The 2716-nt window shown below is 55.9% G+C and overlaps 1 protein-coding gene across 1 annotated transcript; it reads left to right on the forward strand.

Moving 5' to 3' along the window:
- Positions 1-250: 250 nt before the first annotated feature.
- On the forward strand, positions 251-2329 carry LOC101953804 (olfactory receptor 10Q1-like). Its single transcript, XM_005295034.3, has one exon. The coding sequence runs from the start codon at positions 253-255 to the stop codon at positions 1198-1200; it is 948 nt and encodes a 315-aa protein (XP_005295091.1). The 5' UTR covers positions 251-252; the 3' UTR covers positions 1201-2329.
- Positions 2330-2716: the final 387 nt, after the last annotated feature.

Genomic DNA, 2716 nt, shown 5'->3' on the forward strand with positions numbered 1-2716 from the left:
GCCGTGAAAGTTTAAAGTTGCCCTATGAGCGGAGATGATGCCACTGGGCTCATACAGCAGCGTAGGGATGAGGACCTAGGTCTGCAGGCTCCCAGGACAGTGCTGTATCCAGGCCGCATTGCTGCAGGGTACCCTGACCCCTGTGCCTAAGCACTAGGAGTCGGAGTGTGGTGCACAGTGAGAGCCGATAGACGCAGGGAGACCTACATCCCCTTGTGTAACTCTTGGTTCTGTGGTTTCCCAGCAGGTGAGATGCATCTGGGCCACGGCAACCAGTCCTTCACCACCGAGTTTGTCTTCCGCCCCTTTTCGTCCGTGCCTATGACACAGCAGCTCCTCTTCGTGCTCTTCCTCCTGCTCTACCTGGCCATCATCAGCAGCAACGCCTCCATCCTCTGGGTGGTCTGCACCGACCACACCCTCCACTCCCCCATGTACTTCTTTCTGGGCAGCCTCTCGGGGCTGGAGGTGTGCTACACCACTGTGGTAGTGCCCCAGATGCTGGTCAGTGTCTGGGATGCCCACACCACCATCCCTGGGGCCAGCTGCGGGGCCCAGATGTTCTTCTTTGTGGCACTCGGCAGTGCTGACTGCTTCCTGCTGGCAGTCATGGCCTACGACCGGTACGTGGCCATCCGGCACCCGCTGCGCTACGCCCTCATCATGACACGACGGCTCTGCCGGCGGCTGGTGGTCGCCTCACTGTTCCTCGGGGGGCTGCTCTCATTGGAGCTGACGGCCCTGGTCTTTGCCCTACCCTTCTGCAGTCGCCGGATCAACCACTTCCTGTGCGATGTGCCGCCCGTGCTGCGTCTGGCCTGCGGCGACACGCGCCTCCACCAGACTGTGCTGTTCAGCGTGGGCGTGGCTGTGCTGGCCATCCCCTTCCTCCTGATTTGCCTCTCCTACGCCCTCATCACGGCTGCCGTGCTGCGCATCCGCTCGGCCGAGGGCCGGCGCCGCGCCTTCCACACCTGCTCCTCCCACCTGACGGTGGTGCTGCTGCAGTACGGCTGCTGCGGCCTGGTCTACCTGCGCCCCAAGGCCGACTCAACAGAGGACGAGGACCGACAGGTCGCTCTGATCTACACCTTTGTCACGCCACTGCTCAACCCCCTCATCTACAGCCTGAGGAACAAGGACGTCAAGCAGGCCCTGAGCAGAGCCGTGAGGCGGGCATTGGCATCCCATCCTCAGTGAGGGGCCGGACGGCCATGTCTCTGCAACCAGTCCCTGCCTCCCACACCATGGGCAGACCCAGGCCATGCCTGCCAGCCCCATCCCTGCCTCCCCTGCCCCTCTGCAATGGGCAGACCCAGGTTCCACTCTTAGGCCTGGTCACTCCATGCAGCAGAAGCCACCTGTTTCTATGCCACAGGTAGGAGGCAGGGATGTCCGATTTGGGAGTGGAACATACAGGCTCTGAAATGCAGCCCTGGTTGCTGCAGTGCATGAGGTGTAAACCTGCAGAGGACAAGAGAAATCAGAAGATCAGGGTGAAAACTAGTGTCAGCCTATGGCTGCTATAAGGAAGGAGCTCTCTGCCACCATCTCTTGGTGAACTGGAGGAAAAGCACAATGCCTGACCTCATTTGCATGTTTGTTACCGGCCCTTCCAATGTGAACAACATTTTGGTCATTCTGATTAAAATACAATTAACTTTGGGGGATAAGGATATGAAATGTTTTCATCCTTACTGGGTGATAAAAAGGCAATGGGACTGTATTTAGTGTGCGCTGAGTGAAGTCACCCTAACCATAATCTCCATCTGGCACCCCTGGGAAATGGAAGTGGGGGTACGGTTGGTTTTTTTTGTTTGGTTTGTTGAGTGAGTGCATGTATGTATGCAAACAAGCATGGAAGGATTATGTCTAATCCTCATCTTAGCTCTTTAACTTGCTCTCCGATAGAAGTGAGTGAATAGGGGAAAGGGGTGTAGGTTAGGATCCTGAGACTATAGTGCTGACAGATAGCCCTCTGTAGCAAGGTGCGCCTATTCAGTGCCACTAGAGTTATAACGGCAATAGCTGTGTTTGGCACTTCAGGCTGCAGATCTGGCATAGAGGCTCCAGGTGATGGTGTGGTGTGAGGTGATACAAAGCTAGCATTGCAGCTAGAAGAGGGGGCATGACAGAGGCAGAGGCAAAGCATCTCTTCATAGAAGTCAAGCACCACGCCCCCACCCCTGGGGCTGGGGATGGACCTGTTTGAGTGCACGCTGGTCTGGACTATGCTAACCATGGACTGGAGGGGAAGGGGAGAAAGGGGTGTGTGAAAGGGACATTTGTCCATCAGACAGGCACACTGGCCTGTGGGGAAACTGAGGCAAAGGACGACTGCCCATGATATTGTGTTTTACTTACTATTCACATAAATATACAGTTGATTTGTTGTGTTTTCCCAAATGAATGCTGTGTTCCTTTCCCCCTTAATAACGTTTCCTTGTTTCTATACACAGACTCATTGCTCGTGAGAGGGGAACTGTTGCCTGTTAAGTAGGGTTACCATTCGTCCGGATTTACCCGGACATGTCCTCCTTTTTGTTCTAAAAATAGCATCCGGGGGGAATTTGTAAAGCACTCAAAATGTCCGGGATTTCCCCCCTCCCCCGGCAGAGCAAAGCGAGCAGCTGGGAGGGCTGCAGGAAAGTCCCGGGCTGGACTCCGGAGCAGCTGTAGAGGAGCCGGATCCGCCCTGCATTCTGAGCCAGGGGCA

This window comes from Chrysemys picta, chromosome 4 (genome assembly GCF_011386835.1).
Source record: "Chrysemys picta bellii isolate R12L10 chromosome 4, ASM1138683v2, whole genome shotgun sequence".
Classification (NCBI taxonomy): Eukaryota; Metazoa; Chordata; order Testudines; family Emydidae; genus Chrysemys; species Chrysemys picta.

What these genes read in the sequence shown, in the direction of transcription:
- LOC101953804 (XM_005295034.3), top strand. Translation starts at nt 253, where the DNA reads ATGCATCTGGGCCACGGCAACCAGTCCTTCACCACCGAGTTTGTCTTC.